We start from the raw sequence: 25,339 nt of genomic DNA on the forward strand, positions 1-25,339 counted from the left end.
CATAAAATAAAAGCCTGACAGATATGCTTACCTTTCCCCCACAGAGGCTCAAAGCTTTGTGAGGCCTTAGGCAAAATTTAGACATGAGGCCCCACTCATGCCCATCCATCTGTCTGTCCATACTTCAGCTATGCAGCAGGCCTTCCCAGATTGAGATCCCCCTGTGGTGTATTGGAAGAGTGACGTAAGCGGACAGAACTTCACTCTTCATTGGCTGCCAGTCTGAGCTCCAGAAGTCTTAGGTTACGAGAGAAGTAAGTGTGACAAGGGCTCTTAACGCTTCCTGCGCACAGCAGAGTTAACCAGTTCGGCTCCAGAGCAATTTTATTTATTTTTCACATACATGTAAATATCTAAATTCTTGGCAATAAATTTACTTAAAGCCCCAGAACATTATGTATTTTCTGAAACAAGAGGCCCTGTATTATAAAAAGGTGATATTTGCATATTTTTAAATGTCACGTGATATTTGCACAACTGTTTAATAAATGCAAATTTTCAGGAAAAAATATAATAAAATGAATTTTAGTGCAAAAACACACAATAGAATACCCAGTTTTGGTTAAAATATAAAAGATGAGGTTGCATTCATTAAATAGATACCAAACATTCCATGTCTAAAAATTGCATGCGCCCGCTTGCCAAAAACTATGATGTCCAAAAAGCACCATAGGTGATGCTTTAAAAACCTTCACAGCTTATCAGTTTAGAGTTGACTAGGAGCTCTTCTTCTAGAGTTATCATTCTCACACGTGTGGTACGGCCGCGGTTTACATACACATGCAGATTCTGGGCGGGAGTTACAGCAATTTACAAAAAAATAAGAATATATATTTTATTATAATTTTTAAAACGTTTTTCTTTATTTGTTTATTTTTTCTTGATTGCTATCCCAAGGGGTTAATGAACCCTCCCACGTGATAGCATTGGGCAGGTGACATGGAGAGATTAGGGGTCTAATAGATCCCAATGTCTCCCTTGCCCTTCACACCATCTAACCAAGCACAGATCGGCTTGGTTAGATGTGTCCCCTGAATGAACTGGCCAGGAAAGGGTGCATCTGAAACTGGAAGTGACATCATTTTTTCACTGTTTGCATGTGAGATTGAGGCATGGATTTGCCTCGGTCTCACAGCGCTCTACCTCCCCTAGTTGGCGGATGGGTTCCCAGGTTCCAGTAAGAGCAGGAGATCCTGGGAACCACGGAGGAGGGGGGAATCGGTGGAAGGGGGGGGCACTGCGCTGCCTGCTCCCTGAAAGTGATCAGCAGCTATAGAACTGCCACATCACTTTCACTTTTTGTGTGATTTATGTATCAGTTTATTCCATAATACCGTGAATTTGATTTACATATTACAGGTTATCTTTGAATCTGAAGATTTAACAAAAGGAAAACAGAGGGAGAGGTGAGTGCTGCATTTTTAAAAATTTGATTTGTATATAACCAGGCTTTTTTTTTTGCAAAGTGACTTTTTACTTCTTTTTAACTCATTCACGAAGATAAGTCTATGTCTTTAGTAAATCAACCCTAGCACCTCTTGGAACTATGCAAACAAATTGCATGGATAAGTGGTAAATTTTTCCTAAATGTTTGTTTTTAATATTGTTTGCTTAAATGATTTTTTGTTTATTTCATTACTTCTATAAGCATTTATAAAGAGTACCAATAATCCATAAAAATAGGTAGCAAGTAACTAATACAACACTTTTACAGCAAAAACCACAAGGTACTTCAAAGCTACTCTTCTACTCCCCAGAAATCCCCCAAACCTTGTATGCTGTACACAAAGAACTAGAGCCCAAATTGGATCTCTAGTATGATCCTAACAACCATAAGCGGTCACATTAAAAAAAAATACCTCCATAAGTAAAAGCAACTGGTCTACAGCTGTGAACTAATACTGAATCCATGATGAAAAGAGACTACCACTTTACAAGAAAAAGATAAAAGAAATACGTATAATAACAAAAATTGGCTTTTTCTTGTGAGCGTTATCTTGAGCAATGCTCAATAAAATATTTTATATTAGATATTCTATAAAACACTGTTGATTACAGCACAAGCAGGCTACAAAGCAAAACTCCTTGGAAATGTGCTATATAAAGTTTGGATCTGTAAGCATATTATTCATTAGCCTAAATAGTCTGACATAAATGTAGGGAAGGTCATGTGCTGCCCAGCCTCTTCCCTCTCTTACCAATGGATATTTTCAAATACTTTATTTGTGCTAAAAACAGCACTTCTGTGTTTCTTGCCTAGACAAGACTTACTCTCTGCCCCCCAGCATGTGCACAGATATGCCATAAAGCTTGAGTCCCAAGAGAACCTGCGGCACTTGTGCACATTCACTGGGCCCTTTGGCTATTTGTGCATGTCCCAAGCACGTGCAAAGACAACAAGCAGGGATGTCTTACCCTTCCCTGTCTTTGGATGTGCAAGAAAAATTCCCTGTCCTTGCACAGATGTGAAAGATTCAAAGGCTGAGCAGAGCCCATGAGTGCTTTTGCACATGTACAATAATTATAATGGCAGCTTCCAAGCGGGAAGTGGAGCCACTTGGGAGGCAGACTGAAGTTCCGCTTTAAAGGGAACATATTGCATTTTTAACTTTTAGCTGTATATGTGGATATGATCAGATAATACTTAAGTTAATGTTTTTTAAACCTACCTTCTAGGCACAGCTTCTAATTACATATGTACATTGGGCAAGTACTGTATATTTGCTTTCTGCACACTAATTGTGATTTACTACTCCTTTCTTGGGGTTTGAGTTTATCATTCTAATTAGACTGATTGAAAACATCAGGCGTTTAACGTAGAATTTATTTTCCAGTCCAGCGATTTTCCAGGGAGCAGAATAAAATCATTTATGAAACACAATGATGAAAATATGGAACAAGTATGTAAAACATTTTAAAGTTATGTAAAAATACTTCCAGGTAATTAACAAATCGAAATGTGCACTCACTGATAATGCATAATTTTTTTTTTTTATATTCAATTTAGTTAAAAATTCTATACTTTGTTGAATGGAAGAGAAGGGAGTGAAACTTTTTATTTTTACTGGGGATTTGGGCCACATTTCCTCTCTGTGCTCAATGCTCAGCACATAATTATTCTCAATCCTATTTAGCTGATTTCTTTTTTAATTTGTTGCAGAAAACTATAGAGCACATTGAAATGGAAAAGTAACTTTTAATAATTTGGCAGAACTTTAATTAAACATTTAAAAAGGCTTACAGGTTTAATATGTTTCAACATGATTTAAAAGGCTTCATTAAAAGTCATGTTCCATGAAATATCAAAAGAGAGCGCCAATATTTCATTGATGGTCCAGATAAAGGTAATTCATCAAAGTAGTCATTTGAAAAACAACCAACACATTTGGGGGGCTCCCCTGTTTGAGAATGCCTTACTGGAGAGAAGATCTGGGCAAAAAGTTTGTGAATCCTGGAGTTATGACTGAAAACAGCTTAAGGTCTTCTCTGCTAAAACAGGTACAGGTGTAGACCTTATATCTTCTCAGAACCCTCTAGAGCCTTGAATGTTTGACTAAAGTGATGAATGCATTTGATCTAAACTGTTAACAGTATCTTTGAACTCTTTTCTTGTGCATGTTGCAACATTAACCTACAGCGGGATCCAGTACTCCACCACCTCACCTCCTCATCCATTAAATATTAAGTAACAGACAGTTCACAAAAAAAGGAACTTACACAATCAGCTTTTCAAGGCTGCCATGATAAATTAAAATAGCCCAATATTCTTCTGTTTTCCCACTCTTCATGCTCTAGTGTTCAGCCGCCTCACTCTATCTAACATTTATCTACATAAATCCACAGAAATGCCCCTTAAGGCTTCTTTAACCATGCCCTTTTTTCTGTCAGCAGCAAGTAAATAGAATTGATTGCCTTGTAGAGTATTTAACAAAGAAAACGCATAGTTTCCTGTCTAGTGGTAGCATTGAAAAAGGTTCCTTTGAGAAATTCAATGGCACCTGCAGCTTATGACGGGTAAAAAACTTAGCTTGACATTAATTCAGCTATCCTATGGTAATCATCTCTGCCAGAACTCCCCCTTGGCTTACAGTCTCAGCAGACAAAATCAGGTTATCCAGCATCCAGGGACTCTTAAGAATTTTTTTACCTGATTTCAAAGTTTTGTATTTTTGCACTTTTTTTTTTAATTTATTTAATTCAAAACTAAAAATATATTTTTTTTAGCAGAGAGTTTACAAAAGAAAATGCTGGAAATTAAAAGGTGACTAGCATTTTGCTCCTTTATTTACATATATATATATATTATTTTTTCTTTTTTTTTTACAGAGAAAGCTACATTAGATATCAAGAAAAGAAAACGCATAACAAACCTTCCAATCAATGTCAGTATACAGAAATAAATAATAAATCTCAATTCACAAATTTGTAATTATTCAGAATTCCCATCCATTCATAGAGTAAGGTTTTTTTATTGAATATAAGATTTTTATATATACTGGAGACTTCTTAGTCAACCCATACTTTTGTTTTTGAGTAACTTATTGGTGGAGTGGAGGGGGTGCTACCACTACTACCATGTCATCATCTCTGTCTGTAATACTTTATAAGGATGAAGGGGGAAATTTGCAAACTGGCTGTGTGGTACATGTGACAACAGTCTCCCGTATTCTTCATATGTCTGGACTATGGAGTAGAGTGGCAAGATGGAAGCCTTTTCTTACGAAGAAAAACATCCAAGTCTGGCTACATTTTGCAAAAACACATCTGAAGTCTCCTAAAAGCATATTGGAAAATGTGTTATGATCTGATGAAACCAAGGTTTCATGCCCCCTACCCGGAAATGCAACATCACATATACAGTATCTCACAGAAGTGAGTACACCCCTCACATTTTTGTAAATATTTGATTATATTTTTTCATGTGACAACACTGAAGAAATGACACTTTGCTACAATGTAAAGTAGTGAGTGTACAGCTTGTATAACAGTGTAAATTTGCTGTCCCCTCAAAATAACTCAACACACAGCCATTAATGTCTAAACCGCTGTGAGTGAGTACACCCCTAAGTAAAAATGTCCAAATTGGGCCCAGTTAGCCATTTCCCCTCCCAGTTGTCATGTGTCTCCTTAGTGTGACAAGTTCTCAGGTGTGAATGGGGAGCAGGTGTGTTAAATTTGGTGTGATCGCTCTCACTCTTTCATACTGGTCACTGGAAGTTCAACATGGCACCTCATGGCAAAGAACTTTCTGATGATCTTAAAAAAAGAATTGTTGCTAAATATAAATATTTACAAATAAAAATATTTACAAAAATGTTACAGGTGTACTCACTTCTGTGAGATACTGTATGCCATTTGTAAACACTATAACTTTCACGTAAACGAATTAATTTACACGTATTGGGATTTTTTTTTTTTTTGCAAAGACATGTAGCAGAATAAATTTTGGCCTAAATTTATGATGAAATTTGATTTTTTCTATTTTTTTACTGGACATGTTTAATAGCAAAAAGTCAAAAATATAGTTTTTTTCTCAAAATTGTCAGTCTTTTTTTTATAGCGCAAAAATAAAAACGCACAGGCGATCAAATACCAGTAAGAAACCTCTATTCGTGTGAAAATAAAGACGCAAATTTAATTTGGGCGCAGCATTGCATGACCGTGCAATTGTCGGTTAAAGTAACCTAGCGATGAAATGCAAAAAAATGGTCTGGTTAGGAAGGGGGGTAAATCCTCTGGAGGGCAAGTGGTTAAAATTGTATTTATGATAACGACAAAAATAAAACTGGTCCAGTATAAAATTATAGTGGTTTCCTTTAATCAAACTAAACTGTATTCATATTCTTCATTAGCTATAGAGGTAATGAAAAATATGAATACAGTCTGCACAGAGTACAACGTGACTCGAGCTCAACATCAGCGCAGCAGAAAAAAATATATATTTTTACATTTTTCTGAACAATCTGTAGTCTGTTCAAAGTTGCTAAAGACATCTGGGGACATATTAGCGCAGTAAAACAAAGGGCTTTGCCTAAGCAGATTTTATATGCAGCCCAATTTCAGAAAGAAAAAATGGTTTAAGCAGTCAGTCAGTTCAACAACTTTGTTCTTGAAAAAAGAAAATGAATCAGTGAAAACATTTATTGATCTTAAAGTCACATTTATGCTTAATTAATCTGCTTTTTCTACACATAAAATGGACATTCTGACGTTATATTATGTTTCTAACAGATATTTGGCCTTTTTATCTCTTACAACTGCGTGCAGACTGGGATCTGAACATTGAATACTTAAAGCCCAACAGAGACAAGTTAGAAGGGTAGAGTAGTGGGGCTGCAAATATCTTTGTACCTGTAGTGACAGAATCTCCAAGCTTGTTTCTTCTGACTAGAGTTTAGCTCTGAAAAATCAATACCTTTGAACCCAAATAAAAAAGACCTAACATCAGACTCCCTGCTAAGACTGAGAAAACGGAGGAGTGAAGAGGTAGGGAGGTAGCTTACAAGGCTGGCTCTCAGTTGGAGTTCAGGCTAACTATTGCTATAGGTATCAAGAAAAGTATAAAGCTGCACAAATAAAAAAAAATAAAAAACTGTACAGCATGCCTTCCAATCAATGTCAGTATACAAAATTAATAAAAAATTAATTATCCAAATTCGCAGATCTTTGACTAAGGAAAGTTGGCTATAGACGGTTCAAGTTTTAGAGAATTTCTGCTTAATTGGCTGAAATTAAAGCTGTGAGTGGACCTGTCAGCGCCACATGCTTGACAAAAAACGATTTAAAAATCATCTGAGCCATGTAGAAAATTACTGGCAAAACATTGACTGCATCCTATCAAGTCCTACTCTATCCTTGTGAACAATCCCATTGGGGATGAAATGAGTTTGGGAAGCGTGGTTTCTTTGGTGGAGATTACATGTACGCAACCGCTTTATTGCTATTATAAAGTAGTGCAAAATAATCGTGTAGGAAGAATCCTACACAAAAAGGGGTCCCAAAAAGGAGGCCAACTGCGACTATGAACAAATTGGACACAATTTTATTGTATATTCAAAAATAGAATAAACATAATAACGCTCACTGCAAAAAAGAGACACCTTCACCCCCATGATAAAAATTTACAGCACTGTCAAACAAAATAAAATAAAGCTCGGGCTCACAGGCATGCAAAACACTCACACAATGGATATAGGCACAAGGGCAAATTAAGGTGGAATAGTGATGGATATGATGTAATAGTACAACAAAGCAGCAACAAGTAACAATATGCCGAAGGTCAGCAATAAGGGGACCTCAGTGGAATGAGCATGGATCCCACTAAGCTGCAACAACTAATGGAGTATATAGGTAAAAGTATAATGACATACTAGCTGGTTACAATGGACTAACAGCAGGTCTATGTGCAATAATGGACCAGCCAATACAGCGCCCTGGATAGAATATGCCAAGTCCACAGTCACCTGAAATAAATACAAGCAGTTGGGCATAGGATTATGATGGCTGTTGATCAATGTCCATATATGTGATATACGGGGCAATGCCACCGATGTTAGGTCTGACCAAGCAGCATAGGCTCACACACAGTGGAAAAATAAAGTAAGCAGTGAGGGTAACGAGGCACACAGTGTGATGGGTACACAAGTGCTCCAATATGGAATCGCTCCCAGCAATGATGGCTCTGCAGAGCACTGACAGTTCCGGGACCATCAACCAAAGACAAAGCTGGGGCCGAATGGGGTATTTGCTCACCACTACCAAATTTTCAGTTCATCTCCAAAGATGGATGGTATTGACAGCACCCGTGAAGTATTAATGATGTCTGCCATCCACAGCCAATCCCAAAGACGTCCTTATGCCCCGGCTCTGGGCTGCAACTTGCTGGCTTTCCACCACGCCAACTCACCTGGGTGTCTCACACGGCTTTAGTCGCATCTTTGGGATTGGCTGTGGATGGCAGACATCATTAATACTTCACAGCTGCTGTCAATACCATCCAACTTTGGAGATGAACTGAAACTTTGGAAGCGGTGAGAAAATACCCCATTCGGCACCTGCTTTGTTACCGGGTGATGGTCCACTCCTTGAAGTTTGTTCTTTTATTATATAAACTCAAAAGTCCTGGTTTGACTTGAATGCCCCTTGTATATTTACTTTAAACTTTTCTTTTTACAAATCTTCAGTTGCTTCCTGGTTTCTGGCCTACACCAAAATTATGTCATATATTCCAGGAATCATCATGGGCATTTTTCCCTTTCATCTGGAAGAGGGAAGAGGGGCTTTCTCAACTAAGCACACCCTCCTACCTGAAAGCCTAACCTTGTGAAGGTAACAGCAGCCCATGCATATTGTACTGTGCATGCCCAATATTTTCTAGGGTGACAACACAGTAAGGGGAGATGGATTCCATGAAGTAAATACATAAATCCTTTGCAATTACTGAAGATGGCCATGGCTAGAAATGCTCAGATGTGTTTTTAAAGTGATTTCTCCTTAAAATAAAGCATGGAGACATGAATTGATGAGTTTGCTTTAGATATTAAAAATAAATAGTGTTTAATTTGTGGTGTACAGATACAAGTAAAGCAATATTAAACCCAAAACCAAAGATGTAATATATACAGTCACCACGTCTAATGACCCGAAAGCTGCAAGTTTTGGGATTTTTTTTAAGGCTATTTTCCCGTTTTCACCTGGTGATCTGTCCAGTAGCACACCTCCTGTATCACAGAGCCCGCACTGTGGATGAAGGATCACAGGAGGCACCTTTGGACAGCAGCATTGTTAAATTTTGGGGGAAGGCAGGGGAGTGTTAAATGTACTAGTAAATTAAAATAAACTAACAAATTGATGCCAAACTCCAGCTAACACACTATAGGCAGTTACAGCAAACTGTTTTTCTTTTGGGATAAAGGTTTGTCAACACCCCTGTCAGTGGTAAATAATTTATCCCCACCTTGTAACTGCTGCATCTGCAGGAAAGCTTGATCTTTTAAAAAAACAAGACTTACTGGCTGGATCACCAGATAAAATTAAAGGAAAGAAAGCCTAAAAAGAAAACTAATCCAGCCACAACATCTAAGAATTGGTAAGTTGCAATATAATAAATGCTTGCTTTTGGGTTTATTACTGCTTTAAGTTCCGCTTTAACAATGAATTCACAGTTTAATAGTTGTGCTCTCTTTATGATATTATACCCCATTCAGTAAAGCTAGGCAGCTATACCATATAGCAGGGGTCCTCAAACTACGGCCCGCGGGCCACATGCGGCCCGCCGAGGCCATTTATCCGGCCTGTCGGCAGGGGCGGGATGGGGGCGGGCAGGGGGCTGCTGTACCTTACCTGGCTCCGGTCCCAGTCCCACGACGATCCAGTCCAGGAAGCGCTGCTCCTTTATTCACTCCGGCCACTCCCTCACTCCTGCCGCTCGGCTCCGCCTCCTCACCGGTGATTGGGCGCCAGAACTGTAGCACAGGAAAGGCACACAGGCGGCCAATCACCTGCGAGGAGGCAGAGCCGAGCGGCCCCGCGAACATCGAGTGAGGGAGGAGCCGGAGTGAAGAAGGACAGCTGACAGGTAAGTGTGCCGTGCTGATGGTGCTGCTGCAACTAGGTATGCTGACTGCAGCAGCACCATGCTGAAGCAGGGGTAAGCAAGTTATGTGTCATTGGTGTCAGTGGGAGGAATAGTGCCCCATCATTGGTGACACTGATACTAATGATGGGGCACTATTCCTCCCACTGACACCAATGATGGGGCACTATTCCACCTCCCACTGACAACGATGGAGCACTATTCCTCCCCCCCACTGACAACAACGATGGGGCACTATTCCACCCCCCACTGACACCAATGATGGGACACTATTCCACCCCCACTGACACCAATAACGTACTATTCCTCCCACTGACACCAAAGATGGGGCACTATTCTTCCCACTGACACCAATGATGGGACACTATTCCTCCCACTGACACCAATGATGGGGCACTATTCCCCCCACTGACACCAATGACGTACTCTTCCTCCCACTGACACCAAAGATGGGGCACTATTCTTCCCACTGACACCAATGATGGGGCACTATTCTTCCCACTGACACCAATGTTGGGACACTATCCCCTTCCCCCACTGACACCAATAATGGGGCACTATTCCTCCCCCCACTGACACCAACAATGGGGCACTATTCCTCCCCCCACTGACACTAATGATGGGGCACTATTCCTCTCCCCACTGACACCAATGATGGGGCACTATTCCTCCCACTGACACCAATGATGGGGCACTATTCCTCCCCCCACTGACACCAACAATGGAGCACTATTCCTCCCCCCACTGACACTAATGATGGGGCACTACTGCTCCCACTGACACCAATGATGGGGCACTATCCCTCCCACTGACACCAATGATGGGGCACTATTCCTCCCACTGACACCAATGATGGGGCACTATTCCTCCCACTGACCCCAATGTTGGGACACTATCCCCTTCCCCCACTGACACCAATGGCGGGCACTATTCCCCCACACACTGACACCAACGATGGGGCACTATTCCCCCACACACTGACACCAACGATGGGGCACTATTCCTCCCCCCACTGACACCAACAATGGGGCACTATTCCTCCCCCCACTGACACCAATGATGGGGCACTATTGCTCCCACTGACACCAATGATGGGGCACTATTCCTCCCACTGACACCAATGATGGGGCACGTTTCTTCCCACTGACACCAATGATGGGGCACGTTTCTTCCCACTGACACCAATAATGGGGCACGTTTCTTCCCACTGACACCAATGATGGGGCACTATTCCTCCCACTGACACTAAATGATGAGGCACGATTCTTCCCACTGACACCAATGATGGGGCACTATTCCTCCCACTGACACCAATGATGGGTCACTATTTCGCTCCATAAGACACACTTGGGGGGAAATGTCTGTGCGTCTTATGGAACGGCTGGCCCAGTATTCCCGCAGTCGTTGTAAGTCCGCAGTCTCTGGTCATCTCCTGTACTGTGTCCGCATTTGTACATAGTTTTTTTTTTTTTTTTTAAACTATAGTCCAGCCCTCCAACGGTCTGAGGGACAGTGAACTGGCCCCCTGTTTAAATAGTTTGAGGACCCCTGCCATATAGAGTTACACACTTGGAGTATATCCTGTCTGGTAAGCTGTATTTCTCCTATGTCTGATATGCATTTAACCTGGTTAAACCATTCTTTTCTCTTCTGAAAGAATAGAAGATGATCTCCTGTGTCTGGGGATCAAGGTTTCTGTAAAGTTTTATTTCTAGTAAGATCCTTCATGGGCATGTAAAAGACAGTATTCAGTTTTGTATTCACATGCAGAGCCTTTTGCTTGGGTAATTAGAGAGTGAGCTCCTTTCCAACACCACTGAGTATTAGGAAATGTTGAAAAAAATATGCAGCGATGTGCCAGGTTTAGCATTGCAGTGTCAACAGGATGGAGGCCCTTAAGGATATATTTTGTTGAAAACCAGCAGCGTGCCTAAATCTTTCTACAAAGTACATAACATACTTTAAGATCGTCTTCCCATTTATCTTACAATTTGACAGGCATTTTGTATTTTGTTTTCTACAATAAAGAAATATGTCAATACCTCTAGGGCCACCAATTCCTGGAAAACTGCCAAACAAATACTTTTGTGTGACACCAGGATAGCAAAAAGCCAGAAAAGCTCACATTCCATTGCTCAGTATCATCATGATTCCAGCATCATACAATGGCATTGGTATGCATATTCTCCCAACATCCCACACAAGTGTCAATGACTATTGCAGTGTTTTTTTTATCCAATGAAGGGAAGTAAAAAAAAACTGGGATGAATATCTTTTCATACAGATTCATCTTTAGCCCATAACAGGACATGTTCCATTTTTGGACTTCCTCGTTATTTCAGCATTATAAATCACGTACATTCTAACAATTGCATTGCCTTTCTTCCCCTCAAATGGATCCTGATTCGCTTGTATAGCTATGATAATTTTTGCTCTGCAAGCTACTGATCAGGAGTGAACCAGGCACATAAAGTAGGTTTATAGATAGAGAACTGAATGAAAAAGTCTTCTACATATTTAAATCACTTGGTGATTTGAATAATACTGTACATGTAGTAATGAGCTCCACCGGGAACACTAAACCGATGATAGAATATATTTATTTTATTATTATTTTTGCAGTTCTACATGGAGGGACCTAGTGTCAGACAATACAAGAAAATATTTCTCAGACAAGCAGAGCTTATCTGCAAGAAGCAACAGCCAACATTTTTCATGGTTAGAAAAATTACTTTCTATTTTTTTTCAGTTTTGCATTGATTCTTGGGAGTCATGTGATTTTGGATCTCTTCAGATCTCACAATTCAACACCACCAGAGCAATTTTCAATACCTTGTCATTACTTAAGATAACAATGTAATATATATATCATTTTAGGACAAACAATGCTTTAATTTTGCTAAAATTATTTTATTTTTGTATGCAATCCATAGAAGAAATTGTACCAAATCTAAAATAATGCACCTTTTTATACTGTGATTATTGTTAGGGTTTTTTTTTAAGTTACTGTATTTAATAAACAATTTAAATATTATTCTGCCACTTGTCCTTTTTAAATTAACACTATAATTATGATTCTGTTATAAAGCATTGCAAAGTTAACTACGAATGAATCAGTTTTTTTTCTGCAATATTGCACTTTTTTTTATGTAACACTAAAAAACTTTTGAACAAACTGAATAAAACCAAAACGTTTAAATATAAATGGATAGAAAAAAAGAAAAAAACACATCAGCAGAAAAATAATGTCTAAAGGAAGGAGAAGAAGGAGCTTATTATGGCTAAATAGGGTAAACTATGGGTTAATAAGAAACACATTTTATTTATAAATAAGATTTTTTATTTTACTTCTCAGGTTGCTTTAAATGACATCATATACAGATGGAAGCTAAACCCACTGATATGCAGAAAAAAATAAAACAAAAGTAACCATTTTAATTTGTATCTCTCTATTTTGTATCTGAACATTGTTTATAAATACTGTATCAGAAGGTCAATTTTTTTTGCTTTAAGATGCAAGAGAGGGAGCAGCAGCAGGGCAAAAGGACAGGGTGTTTCATGCCCTTCTGTACATGCCCTGTATACTTTTTTGGGTGTGTAGCACATCCAAGGTCCACAACTGGTTAGCTTACAAAAAATGAGATAACACAGGAAAAGCATATAAAATGCACATAAAAGGTGAACATAAGTGTTAAAGAGTTTTGAACTGAACTGAAAAATAAACGGTTCAAGTCCAGTAAATAACCTGAAAAGCCTTTTCAGGGAAGAAGTAAATGGGTTAACATCTCCCAGTTGTTCTGCAGCAATGTAAATAAATTAAGCCTTGAAAATGTATGGCAACAATTTCTATAGGTGTTCCAACTTTTGTTGATTACCTACAAGCTGTCTATCTGTATAACAGCAGTGTTGAAACAGACTACATTACTACACCCTCTTAAGCAATATTTGGACAGCATTGCAGTGCACGAAGTAGTAAATTGATAGGCAGCACTGATAGGTGGCACTTATAGGCAGCACAGACTGGCACTGATAGGCGGCACTGACTGGCACTGATAGGTGGCACTGATTGGCAGCACTGACTGGCATTGATAGGTGGCACTGACTGGCACTGATGGGTGACACTGAAAGGCAGCTCAGATGGGCACTGATATGTGGCATTGATGTGCACTGGTAGGCACTGATATGTGGCATTGATGTGGCACTGATGGGCACTGGCAGGTGGCATGGATGAGCACTGACAGCTGACACTGATGGACACTGACAGGTGGCACTGCTGGGGCTACACAAATCATCAGGGCACACTGATCATGCTAGCAGTTCAGTTCTAGTACACAGGACACTATTCTACCATCAAAATATAATAACAATAAAAAAACCAGGCTGATAGCACTGGCAGGCAGGATGGCAGTCTGTAAACGTTTATTATACAAGGTAAATTTTAGATGTGTTTGGGTGTGTGCCACCAGGGCTTATGTTGACTATACAGAAATCTAGCCTTGCTCACACTACATTGTCCATTGATCTTAATGGGTTAATTTGGGGTATTATGTATGAACAAGGCTGACATAGGGAGTGCAATGTTATCAGGAAGACCAATTCATACACTTGCAGAGTTAGAAATAGTAGTAAAGCGCAACTAATGCATAGCAATTGAAGATAGAGAAAAAAATGTGTGATGAGCAAATATGGCTGTTTCCTGTACAAATATAACTAAAATTGCAGATAGACAGGTTATTCGAAACGTTATCACAAACTGATAAAAAGAGTATGAAGATTTATTTTTGCATTGTTTATCCATAAAATATGTAAAGTATAATACCATCACTTTAAACAGAAAAAGGTATAACTCATATAACGGAGTCTGAAAGGGACCCTAGAAAATTTTATATGGGAAAAAAGGTGGTCTTCTTAAGATTTTCTACCAAGATTCTAAGGAATTTCTTAACACCACTGCCTTTTAATAATTTATTATCTTATTTGTTATTCATCTGCATACATAATTTGTCTTTTAGGAATACTTGCCTCATATCGGTGCCTATGGCGCTCTTCTATAAATTCAGCATTGTCGTAGAGTTTTTCTAAAAACAAAAAGTTATAGTGCTAATAAATTTGTGCAAACAACTATACATAATATAGTATAATACAAATTTTAATGTATTATCAATTATATTTGTGAAGACCTTTTGCACCCCTGTGGAACAATATACTATACAGGGATGCAATAGGAAGTGAGAAGAAATCACTTCAAAGTGAGGGGAGGTCCCCTCTTACACAATTGTTACTAGTATGGGGGTCCCCATTTGAAAATTTACCCTCAACACTTCAGGTAACGGCTGTAACATTTTGTACTGCCCTTTACCTTCCGGCTTGGTAAGGGCCTTTGATGATGAGCTTTTTTGCTTGTTTTAACAGGGATTTACACTCATTAGCCACTTTACTAGGTACACCTGTTCAATTGCTTAGTAACACAAATTGCTAATCATCCAATCACATGGCAGCAACTCAGGCATCTAGACGTGGTGAAAACAACTTGCTGAAATTCAAGCCAAGCATCAGAATGGGGAAGAAGAGATTTACATGACTTTGAATATGGCATGTTTGTTGGTGCCAGATGGGCTGGTCTGAGTATTTCCAAAACTGCTGATCTACTGGGATTTTCACACACGACCATCTCTAGGGTTTACAGAGAATGGTCCGAAAAAGAGAAAATATCCAGTGAGCGGCAGTTATATGGACGAAAATGCCTTGTTCATGTCAGAGGAGAATGGGCAGAATGGTTTCTGCAACATTCAGATAGTAGGGTCAGAATTTGGTGTAAACAACATGGTGGTGGTGGTGTAATGGTGTGGTGGATATTTTCTTGGCACCTAATAAAGTGGCCGGTGAGTTTACATTTCTATGGCATTGCAAAACCATCCTGAAGCAGGTCAATGCAGGTCATAAGGAGGTCAGCCACAGGTTAAATGCACTTGTCAATACATTCTGAATGATCTTCGAAGTGTCTCAAACTGATGCTATTGATACAAGCCCAAATCCCGTTGTCACAGGCCCTAACAATGGACAGCAGGACAGATCAAGAGAGTGGATCCTCCAGTGGGGACACATAAAAAAAAAATTGACAAGGGTTTTTAATCCTTCCCTACTTTATACAAAACTAACCAAAAAATTTTGAGTTGTACATACACTTTAACTTGGTAAACCGATTATCAAGAGTGTGTTTGATGCCAGGACTAAAACCAAACACTTAGAATAGACTTGAAAAATGTTAAATACTCAAAAGAAAGCAGGGGACAAAACTCAGCTTTCCCATAGGTGACACTTCTTGTTGTCACAGTGAATGAGGAGATTGTGTGCATTGCAGGATTCTTCTACCATTTTATGCCAAGACTGAAACACATTTCAAATATGCAAAGTATGAAGAACATGCATGTATGACACTGTATAAGGACAGAACACTACAAAGAGGACAGCCACTAAGCATTTAAACTGGCTGGACTCCAGGCCTTAAGAGTACCTTAATTTGACTTGCCATCAGCCACTGGTAGTCTGATGAGGTTGATTTACTAAAGGCAAATAAGCTGTTCATTTTGCAAGGGAATTTTCCCTCACCTTGATGAATGCAAAGTCTTTCAAAGAATACCCCATCTATCAAGGGAAATAACAAAACAATAGTTTTCCTTGCACGTTATTGGCTGATGAAAGTCAACAGAGGCTCACCTAGTTCACTAAGCTAAAGGAAAATTCCCTTGCAAGGTAAACATCCTATTTGCCTGACTCCTACCTAGGGTTTCCACCTCATCCCTTTAAAACCAAACATGTATTAATTGCACAGGTTCTGTGGCTGATTAAGGTGGTAAACTCACCTAGTGCCTAATCTGCATTAAATTAGCCTCAGAATCTATGTAAGTAATATGTGTTCGGTTTTAAAGGGATGAGGTGGCAGCCCTACTCCTGCCTATTTACAGACACCTGCCTGGTGTCTATAAATTTCAGGACTCAGAAATACAAAGTCTTTAGCAGGAAAAAAAAGCTGCCATATACATATTTCTATGACTTTTTTTCTATTGCTATCTGTATCGTTTTGTCAATAATACCCCAATATGCTATAATAAATTACCCTACAAATGTGAAACAAATATTTGAAAAAAAATTTTTAACCACCTCCCATCCGGCCGTTGTATATAAACGGCCGGATGGTGGCACTGCAGGGTCGGGTGGCCGTTTATAAAAAGTGAAACACTGATCGTCGGACGGGACCTCTGTAGGAGGTACTGATCATGTGATCACTGATTGGCCAATCAGTGATCACATGCAAAGTAGTAAGCAAGATGTCACTTGTGACATCATTGCTTACTACGTGTGAAATCTGTGAATGATCACAGAGGTCACATGGTACAAGGCTATTCACAACAGCCTTGTACCATGTGACAAGGTGTGACCAACCACAGCTCACTCATTAGTTCTCAATGACTGCAAGAATGCAGACAGAGAGAAAGAGAAATGATTGCTTTTACATTCTATATGGGTGTAAAAGCCATCAGTGTAAAAAAAAAATAAATAAAAAAATCTTCACCACCCCCCACAAGTAGTACAGTGTCACCATGGTGACACTGTACTGCTAGTGTGACAGTATGTAAAAAAAACAAAAACATAAATAATATTAAAAATTTTTTTTAAAAAATGTTTAAAAATTATAATTTTTGGTTATAAACTAATTTGGCTTATTTTTTCTTTTTAGTAAAGAGATAATGGAATACATTTTGGCTAGGATTTATGATGAAATATTATTTATTTGCAAAATGTTATGAGAAAAACACTTTTTTTCAAACTTTTTGGACTTTTTCATTTACATAGCAAAAAAAAATAAAAATCCCAGCAGTGAATAAATACCACCAAAATAAAGCTTTATCTGTCTCAAAAAAATGGTAAAAAATTCATATGGGTACAGTGTTGCATGACCGCGCAAATGTCATTCAAAGTGTGATACCGCTAAAAGCTTAAAATTGCCCTGGACAGGAAGGGGGTAAAAGTGTCCGGACAGGAAGTGGTTAAATACCATACAATAAGTAAAAACCCCAAAAATATATAAAAAAAATATAAAAAAGTCATTCAAATCTTTGATTCCAATAATGAAAATTTCCGGATCCTTAATAACGAGCCCTTCTATTGGCTCCCAAAGGAAATGTGAACCTCAAAAAAAAAAAAAAGGAAAACTCATATAGTGCATTAACTTTATAGATAAATAAATGAATACCCATAATCAATATGCACTGTGCAACTTCAAATGATGTGACCATAAATGTGAAAAGTGAACACAGTGTAACAACTGTGATTGTGCGTCACTCTGTGAATAAATTAATCCAAGTGACCATTCAGTGTAAACTTCTAAAGTGTAAGGCATAAATACCCTTACCAAAAAAACAACCAAAAAACGCCTTAATAATGCTGCGGAAATATGCACCACGCTCCAATGAATTCCTTCCAAGCCTGAGTAACACTCTTTAAGATGTCCTCAACCACCTTCTCCTAGATGTCATCATGGCTTTTTAGGAAGTACTCCATAGTACTTATAGTACCCATGCTCCAACATATGCGAATGGTATATGAAAAGGATATAGTGTAATTCCGTATGGGATTAATACAAATATACTTTATTAAATTCTGACAATAAATTAGTAATACAAACACCTTATTCCTATGTCCTCAAACCTCTAGGGTAGCCGAGCAACCTCCAGGATTGTTTGGCATGTGTTTTTCCAGTGTCCAAGATGGCCAATACGCCACTTCCGGTCCCTCTGCTGTGCGTCCAACATCACTTCCCTTGACGCGTTTCGTCACTTCCAAGACTTAGTCATATTTTTGGGGGGTTTTTACTTATTGTATGGTATTTAAAACATTTTTTTTTAATTTGTTTCACATTTTTAGGGTAATTTATTATAGCATATTGGGGTATTATTGAGATAATTTGCACTTTCAAGGGTGAAAGTTAGACCTTTTATGCTAGTTTATTTATTTCTCTGATTTTGTTGTTTTGGATATCGTAGTTCTAGATTTATTATCTGTATCATTTTGTCCCCAGTGATGCCTACTGAAGTAAGGGAAAATCAAGGGATTACATACAACAGAGCAGACCTTCTAAACTTCCCTTACTCTGTACAAGAAATAAAAAAAAAGTTTGGACTACAGTTGAGCTTTAACAAAATCATACCAAATTTTGTTAATGTGGGTACATACTTAGGATGGAATCATTGGCTGTAAAAACAGTCTTTCTCTTCCCCAGCCGCATTGTTCCACCCATGTCACCTGGGTTGTGTTCAGGCATATCAATGATCTAAAAAGAGCCATAAAAAGAAAACATGATGAACAAAAGTGCATAATTCTAAGAATGATAGAAAATGACAGTGTTCTTATATTATTTTAGCTTAAATATATGAAATATAACTTGCACTTTCATGGCCAGCACCGATGAGCATTCAATGATCTGTCATGGGCAAATCCAATACCAATTCTACTGGCACTAGTCTGGTAAGTCTGCTGTTTCATCTCAGTACTTACCTCTCCATGACCCACGTTGTAGAAATCGCCTTTGTTGCTGTCTGCACAGTGACTCCTTATTTGACTAGAAGCGGAGTGTACTATTAGCATCACTACTTTTGGAGTACAATTTGGGTCTATGGGGAGTTATTGCACAGCAGCAGGAAGCACCAAATGAGATCTGTGCAATGAGGATTCCACTGGCTACCACTGTCACTGAGAGGTAATTTTTTTTACGTAATGTGTAGCAGTCTATTTAAAAAGAACCTATCAGGACAAAGTTATGGAGGCTGCCATCGCTAACTATTCCTCCTGAAAATGCTAGTTGCCTGGTTGTCCTGTGGGTGCTTTGTCTTCAGTGTTACCTGAATTACCAACCTGGAACTCATATAGAGAAGAAGAATTCAACCAGTTTTCTGTCACTTATTTGTGCCATGCTCATTTTGGGTTGTGACTTAACATGCAATGACAGCAGACACAGACAGGCAACAAGTATGTTTACAAGAATACAAGCAGTGGCAGCTTCCATATTTCTATTATGACAGGTTCCCTTTAAGGTCAGCAACTCACTAAGTGGAGAATCCAATATCAAGAATAAGGCAGCCTTGGATCCTGCACCTTTTAATACAAGTCAACAATTACAGTTTTCATATTTTTGCCCTTGCGTATTCAACTTAACATGGACTCCCAGTCAAAAACTAACTAAACCTGAACCTACTCCCACTTCCATTCTGTGCCTAGTCTAACTACCATGTAAAGGAAAGATCTGTATACTTACCTATTCTGAAGGCACTCTGTTTTGGACACATGATCAGCTTTCATTGCTGGATTCAAGAGAGAAGAGGGACAGCTGATGCCCCATATAACCTTATGGGTGCCGTCTGGACCAGGCTCTGCAGCCTTTGTTGGAGATCTCTCCTCTTCACTGAAGCCCGCCACTGGAGAGATCATGGGATTGGACCAGATCACCCTCATCATAGGTAAGCATACACTTTTTTCCTTTACAGGGTAGTTAGAATAGGCTTAGGCTTAGAATGGAGGTGGGAGTAGGTTTAAGCTTAGTTAATATTTGACTATCTTTCCACTTTAAGGGACTAACATTACTTTAACAATCATTTCAGTCAAACCGGGACTTTTGAGTTTGTAAAATAAAAGAACAAATTTCAAGGAGTGGAAACTGCATTTTTTTCCTCGACATGCTCCCCTGCTACATTTATACACATCCCAGAGTTTAAATAATGCCTGGAAAGTGTTGGCATAGAAAGATTTGTCAGTACGCCTAAACCATCCTAGGACAGCCTGTTTCACTTCCGTCATCAGTGCTGAAATGCTGACCAGAGAAAGATTTGTCTCTTGTGCAATTTCACGACAGGTTGTGCATCAATTATCCAGGATCAGGCATTCCATGTGCTGAATGTTCACAGGAATGACTGCTGTGGGCTGGGAACCACCACAGCTGGGATCGTCACTGAAAGATGTACGGCCATCTTTGAAACATTTACACCATTCAAATGTCCTACTAGAGCTGAGCATCTCATCACCGTACTGTGCTTGGTCTTCTGTACATATCCGTGGGTTTTACGCCTTTGTTAACAAGAGATTCCATCACCACATGCTGTTCCATGCACGCACCAACACTGTTGTCTGCCATCTTGATTAACGGTCTACGGACTGTCCTGCGACAAGTGCAAAGCCTATCAGTAACAGGATACACTTGACCCTTACTACGTGTAGTACCACCATGCTAGCATCCCTCTTTATACTTGTAAAATTAAAAGTCCCGGTTTGAACGCCCCTCGTAATTGCACAGAACATGCTGTCCACTAAATGTGAGTTGAGGAAAGTGGAAAGACAGTGCTGGACCCCGCAGGTACACTCCACTGGTATTGTTATCTTAAGATATTAATGTTGGTGTAAGTGGTAGGGTTCCTGGGCAGGCGGCTTCTTGTCAGGGCTGGGCTCCTGCTACATAATGAGCAGCTCTTTTCTTTCAGTGCTCAGAAGCTGCTCAGCTGTCGGTTAATTATCAGCCACTCTTCTCCACAGTGACTCACTTGGATACCATTACCTGCCTCATTAGTCTAGCCCACAGCCAACTCCAGTGTATTCCTGCCTTAGTTCCTGTGCACAACTCAGTCTGACTGGCTTCTCTTCCAATTCCTGTTCCTGATTTTTGGCCCCTCACTACGCTGACTGCTGGCTTCCTGACTCTGGTATCTTGTCTGATTACCCATTCTGGCATCCAAACCCTGGCTTCTGTTTTGACTACGTTCCTGATCTAACTTATATTTGCAATTTCATTAAAGTTGTGATTCTATCTGCACTTTCTATCTCCCCTGGTTCATGGTTCCTGACACTTCTACACCCCAGACGATCTCCACAGTCTCTCTGGCTTGTAGTGTATTGTAAGAAAAGTTGAAATTGAAGCTCCACATCACTGTTAAGAGGTTCAGATACAGCTTTGTTCCATTAAAATTCCAGGGTATAATTTAAGAAGCAGCCAACGCATTTCGGGGGTCCAAGTGTCTCATGTTCCAAACACACACTGTCCACTCACTGTTCACACACTACAGGCTTTACACATCCATCACTATCTTTCCTTTCATGATTGGCTCAAACCCTCCCATTATCCACCAATGCCACTCTGAATCCAAATACAAATCCCTCCTTCAACCCTCCCTCTTCCTTTTGGAGTCAATTTAGTCTTATAAACATGGCTGCTTGGCTAGCATGGTTGCTGCCAAACAAGCTGCTGATTAGGCCTTTGCTTTTAGTACACACTGGAATAAGTAAGGATGCCTCTCATTTTCCCACCAGATTGTTAAGCCGCCTGGCAGAGTCTCTAGCAGCCCACCGCACGGACGCTCCCAGGGCGCGGGGTCTAAGTCCCAGCCTGCTGTTCACCAGGGCCCCTGATGGTGGGGATGGACTTGGTGCAGACTGAAACCAGGTCGCGACCCCCGAGTGCGTCCTGCGGTGGTAGAGAATACTGACAGGGGAGTGCAGGAACGGAATCTACTTTGGAAGAGGCAGACAGATACACAGGTCTGATCCAAACCAGATGGATGGATGGATGGATACGGTATGCGTGGTCAGACAGGCCGGGTCGGTATTATGCGGGCAGCGAGGTACAGAGGAGCGAGCTAAGAATGGTCAGGTCACAAGCCAGGTTCAGCAGGATGCGGGCAAATACAGTACCAGGGATCAGACAGAAGAGTAGTCAGGAAAGCCAGGGGTCAAACAGGAGAGAGCAGGATCAGGAACAAGCAGAGGTCGGCAACGGAGTATACAGCAACACAGGAACAGGATACAGGACACAGGATACAAGACCAAACGGCAACTAACATACCTGTTCCTACGTTTAAATAGCCCGCCTCCCGCTGTCATTGGTGCCAGGCGCGCGTCCGTGATCCCGAGTGCGCATGCGCGAACCCCGCCGCTGCCATGCGCGGCCAGGTCCTACCGCCCGCCGGGTAGAGAGAGTTGGTGTTCTGCGCATGCGCCGCCCGACGCAATGCCGCAGAACACCTGGATCCTGACATTGCCCCCCCCCTACGGGCAGCCGCCGGATGCCCAACAGTTCTCTCTTGCGTGGGTGGTTGTCAAAAAAATCCCGAATCAATCTAGAGGCATGAATGTTCTGGGAGGGTTCCCATGAGTTCTCCTCTGGACCATACCCTTTCCACTTAATGAGAAACTGGGTCTGACCTCCCCTCTTCCTACAGTCTAGAATTGTCTCAATCTCGAATTCCTCCTCCCCATCAACGTTTATGGCATCAGGAGGCCTAGATCTCCGGTTCGGGAATGGGTCCGGTGCCGCGGGTTTCAACAGGGACACATGAAATACCGGGTGTATCCTAAAGGATTCCAGGAGTACGAGCTCGTACGCCACTTCGTTAACCTTCCTCTTTACCTGGAATGGGCCCATAAATCTCGGTCCCAATTTCCGTGATGGGCATGTCATCCTAAGGTTTGTTGTGGCCAACCAGACCTGGTCCCCTGGGTGTAACATAAGCTCCCCTCTTCTCCTTTTGTCAAAGGCTTTCTTACTGCCCTCCTGGGCCTTCAGGATCGCCTCTTGTAAGACCCTATTGTTTGCAGAAAGGAAGTGCAACATGTCCTGTGTAGCTGGCACCGAACTCTCAGGAATTGTGTCAGGTAAAAAGGTCGGGTGGAAGCCGTAATTGGCAAAAAATGGGGATTGCTGAGTAGTCGAGTGGCTAGCATTGTTGTAAGCAAATTCGGCCAGTGGTAAAAGAGTTAGCCAATCGTCCTGAAGGAATGATGTGTAACATCGGAGATATTGTTCCAAGGTCTGGTTTGTACGTTCGGTCTGTCCATTGGTCTGTGGATGATATGCCGAGGAGAGAGATAACTTGATTTCCAAGGTCTCGCATAGTGCCTTCCAAAATTTGGAGGTGAACTGGGCACCCCTATCCGAAACTATATCCTTAGGAATTCCATGGAGTCTCACCACCTCTCTCACAAAGATTTGCGCTGTCTCCGCAGCGGATGGTGTGTCTTTGAGAGGCAAGAAGTGGGCCATCTTGGATAGGCGGTCCACAATCACGAAAATGGTGGTATGGTCTTGAGATGGAGGAAGTTCCACAATGAAGTCCATTGAAATCATTTCCCATGGTCTGTTAGGGATGGGTAAGGGTCGCAGGAGCCCCCAAGCCTTGTTCCTGGAAGGCTTATTCCTTTGACAGACCGCGCAGGTCTTTACGTAAGCCTCGCAATCTTTGGACATGCTGGGCCACCAGAACATACGTTGTAGAAGTTCCAACGTCTTCCGGGTCCCGAAGTGCCCAGCCAGGGGATGGTCATGGCAATGACCCAAGACCTTGGTGCGAGATTCGTCAGGTACCAAGATTCGTTCTCCTTTCCACCATAATCCGTCTCTATTCTGTAGTGGCACCCCTGGAACATTTGGAGCCCCTATGGATGCTGCCTGTAGTTGGGAACGTAGCTCAGTCTGTAATGCCAAAAAATTACCAGACGACAGGATGGTGTCAGGTTTGTGGGCCTCCTTTGGGTCTTCGAACATCCGCGAAAGAGCATCTGGTTTCGTGTTCTTTGATCCAGGCCTATAAGTAATATGAAACTCAAACCGAGAGAAAAAAAAGTGCCCACCTAGCCTGTCTAGGTCTCAAGCGCTTTGCCGTTCTTAAATATTCAAGGTTCTTGTGATCCGTAAAAATCAATATCGGGTGCACGGCTCCTTCCAGCAAGTACCTCCATTCCTCCAACGCTGCCTTGATGGCCAGGAGTTCTCGGTCCCCTATGTCATAGTTCTTTTCGGCCGAAGACAGTTTCCTGGAGAAAAATGCCACGGGATGCATCAGTTCCTTGATGCCCTTCCTTTGGGAAAGCACAGCCCCAACCGCGTTTTCGGATGCATCCACCTCCAAGATGTAGGGTAGTGAAGAATCAGGATGGCTCAATACTGGGGCCTCGGTGAATAACCTCTTTAGGAACTCAAAGGCTTCCTGCGCCTCAGATGTCCACTTGAAACACACTCCCTGCTTGGTAAGTTGCGTGATGGGGGATACTAGGCCTGAAAAGTTCCTAATGAATTTCCAGTAAAAATTGGCGAAGCCAATGAACCGCTGAACCCCTTTTTTATCTAACGGCACCGGCCATTCCAGAACTGCGGAGATCTTCTGTGGATCCATCGCTATTCCAGTAGTAGAAATAATTAAGCCTAAGAAGGGGATACTGTGCAAAACTGCATTTATCTGCCTTTGCGTATAACCCATGCAAACGGAGCCTTTCCAGCACTACCCTGACGTGACCCCTATGCTCCTCCAGAAATGCAGAAAAAATTAAGATATCATCAAGATAGATGACCACAAAAATATCCAAGAAGTCCCTGAACACATCGTTAATGAAGTGCTGGAAGGTGGCGGGGGCGTTACACAGACCGAAGGGCATTACCAGGTACTCGAAGTGCCCGAACCTAGTACGGAAGGCAGTCTTCCACTCATCACCCTCCCGAATACGGACCAGATTGTAAGCCCCCCTCAAATCCAACTTCGTAAAAACAGATGCAGTCCTGAGTCGCTGAAACAGTTCTGGTACTAAAGGAAGTGGGTAACGGTTCTTTACCGTGATCTTGTTAAGCTCCCTATAGTCCACACAGGGCCTTAAGGATTTATCCTTCTTCTCAACAAAGAAAATACCCGCCCCGGCCGGGGACGTGGAGGGGCG

General features: G+C 41.0%; 1 protein-coding gene across 6 annotated transcripts in view; it reads right to left on the bottom strand.

The window, feature by feature from the left end:
- The window catches only part of CTPS2 (CTP synthase 2), a 306,531-nt gene that overhangs the window by 71,246 nt on the left and 209,946 nt on the right, over positions 1-25,339 (bottom strand). For all 6 annotated transcript variants that reach the window (XM_089693658.1, XM_089693654.1, XM_089693659.1 and 3 more), the window contains 2 exons: positions 18,830-18,926; positions 14,618-14,673 (listed from right to left, as the gene is read on the bottom strand). In XM_089693658.1, coding sequence (XP_089549784.1) covers positions 14,618-14,673; positions 18,830-18,926 — 153 coding nt within the window. The remainder of the gene's footprint in view (positions 1-14,617; positions 14,674-18,829; positions 18,927-25,339) is intronic.

This window comes from Staurois parvus, unplaced genomic scaffold (assembly GCF_062004578.1).
Source record: "Staurois parvus isolate SC_StPar_1 unplaced genomic scaffold, SC_StPar_1.0 ptg000635l, whole genome shotgun sequence".
Lineage (NCBI taxonomy): Eukaryota > Metazoa > Chordata > Amphibia > Anura > Ranidae > Staurois > Staurois parvus.